The sequence below is a fragment of the Accipiter gentilis genome, chromosome 6 (assembly GCF_929443795.1).
Source record: "Accipiter gentilis chromosome 6, bAccGen1.1, whole genome shotgun sequence".
NCBI lineage: Eukaryota > Metazoa > Chordata > Aves > Accipitriformes > Accipitridae > Astur > Astur gentilis.
In genome coordinates, this window is record NC_064885.1 from 26031290 (window position 1) to 26033879 (window position 2590).

General features: G+C 40.9%; 1 protein-coding gene across 1 annotated transcript; it reads left to right on the top strand.

The window, feature by feature from the left end:
• The first annotated feature begins 232 nt into the window (after positions 1–232).
• CCL20 (C-C motif chemokine ligand 20) lies at positions 233–1955 on the top strand. Its single transcript, XM_049803910.1, has 4 exons — positions 233–322; positions 581–695; positions 1467–1544; positions 1846–1955. The coding sequence occupies exons 1-4, from the start codon at positions 241–243 to the stop codon at positions 1871–1873; spliced, it is 303 nt and encodes a 100-aa protein (XP_049659867.1). The 5' UTR covers positions 233–240; the 3' UTR covers positions 1874–1955.
• The last annotated feature ends 635 nt before the right edge of the window (positions 1956–2590 follow it).

Genomic DNA, 2590 nt, shown 5'->3' on the forward strand with positions numbered 1-2590 from the left:
AAAAAAAAAAAAAAAAATTCCCCAACACGCTGTTATCTCCTGTTATAGCACCAGGAAGGTGTGCTGGGGCCAAATCGGGGACGATGGAATTTGCTGTGGGGAAACCCGCTGATGACAGTGGAACCCGCCCGCGTGTGAATTCCCATGGCTCCTGCCACCCCTTTATAAGCAGGTGGAGGTACGGGAAGACTGGCAGGACAAGCAAGCAGAAGCTGAGCACAGCTGCTGTGTGGAGTGGAAATGGCTGGCTTTAGCAGCAAGATCATGGTCCTGGTTTCCCTGTTGGGGCTCCTGGCGCTGCTCCTGTGCGGCACCTCTGAAGGTGAGTGAGCTTGGGCAGTCAGTCCCAGGAAGCAGTTCTCAGTGCTGCTCTGCAGCGTGCCAGCCATGCCGGGGTGTGCATGCTCACAGCTGGCAGCAGGATGAGGGTGAGATGGAAGGGAATCTTTTCAGCAAAGTATGCTGCCTAAATCCTCTTCTGTCCATGGGGAGCTGAATAGTCAGGGGGCTGAACAGCAAGTACCCTAGGCAGCATGGTCTAAACAGGTTTTATTTACTTTGTCGTTTTCCTTCATTCCAGCACAAAGCAACCAGGATTGCTGCCTGTCTTACACCAAAGTTCGCCTGCCTCGTTGGGCCCTGAAGGGTTATACTGAACAACTCTCCAGTGAAGTCTGTGATATCCATGCAATCATGTAAGCTACTTTTCAAAAGATCCTGTTTTTTTCTGACATGTATTAACTTTAGGATGTGTGGGCAGAAACAATGATTTGAACATTATAAGCATGATTTTTCTTGCTTTTTCAAAATGTTAATTTAACTGAATAAATTGTACATAATACCTGTAAACAAAATACACAGCCTCTAGTTGATAGGGACTACTAACTCATAGGACAGCCGTACAATGTAAATACTAAATCTGTCTAGGAATCAGCTGTGCAAACAAAGACATGCTTCTTCTCCAGCTGAGGGCCACTCTAGCCAACACAGGGTGTTTGCTTGCCAAAACCTGTTAAGAGACACATAAGCAACAAGAGTTTTTCTTAATTTGCAGAGATTGGATTTTTTTTTTTTCCGCAAGGTTTTAGCCCTCCTAAATGTTGATCTGTCACTGTAGCTTGGCAGCAACTATTGTCCTTAGTCTCACAAATTATTTCTGGCATCCAGCAAAGTTCTTTGTCTCAATAGTTCCAATAAATTGAACATAACTTTACGGCACAAAAAATAATTCTTGAGATTGAAGCAGCTGTTACATTTAAATTTCATTAGGCGTTTCTTTTTGTTCATGTAGTATTGGAGGTGTTGTGGAGCATCCCATATTTAACTGGCATTTACAAAAGCAGTTGCTATTGTTTATTATATAGAGTAACCATGATGCATGTTTTTGACCAAATGCATCTTCACAGAATTTACTAGCAGGGATTTCTAATGATTTACTGATCTCTTTATGATTATTTCTTTTCCAGTTTCCACACCTACAGTGGGCTGAATGCCTGTGTAAATCCTAAGGAAGGCTGGGTGAAGAAGCATCTTCTTTTCCTGAGGTAGGAATCTAAAAATCTAAATACTACTAGGCTGATGAAAACAGAGCACGTAAGAAGGTCTGTTTCTTACATCTCCTGAATGCCACTTCTGGCATTCTGGAAGTGTTCTGGTTGAACACCTTTGTCTTTCCATCTCGTGTCAGACATGGCTGCTCCTTTTCAGAGTCTTCTCAAGGACAGTCATGTCACATGTCCCTTTTTCTACCTGAGTTATTCTCTCAGGAGGTGTTAGAGAGAGAAATCTGTGACTGAACTGTGGCTGAGGTCATTATTTATGTGTGTTCTCTCATTCTTTTAACAGCCATAAGCTCAAGAAGATGTCAATGTGATATGGTTTCCAGCAGGGAACTACACGCAGATGTGGCTGAAGAACCACTAGATTGAACCTCTCGGTTGAGATTGTTGTCTTGTACACTGTTGTGTGCTTACTCACCTCTATCTCTGGCTTCTTTGGAACCGTTGAACTTCTTGAGTTGATTCATATTGCATCGCTGTTTTGCTTGAATTAAGCATTTAGTTAAAGTTTCTATTTTTACTAATATGTGTATGTTACTAATATGACGTGAGTACTATTTAGAGAAGACTATCTTAAGCTGTTGTACAGAGTTTTAATTTTACTAAGTTTATTGCATGTTATTTTTGTTTTGTTCAGCCTGTGTAAAGTGGATTATTTATTCTGTTTATTCTGTTACTTCTTTGGCAGTCTCTTGTGCCAAAATGTTTCCTTTTAACCATAGTTAGCATTATAATACTTCTTGAAGTATTGTTAAACAAAGCCTGCTTGTGGAAAAAATTAAAATTGGAGTTTTAAAAAAATAAATGTTAAAATCTGCACTCTGTGTGATATGTTTATTTTTTCAATTGAAAAAGGTGGCTTCCCCTTGAAATGAATTCCTTTGCTTATGAGCCTCCAGGTGAAACAATTATACAAGTGTATTCACACCTGTTAAAGCCAATTTCCACCTTGCTCACTTTGTTTGCTCTGTGGGTAGCTATGACCTCCACAGGATATAATTCCTTCCTCTCACCCGGCCAGCTGCTATATA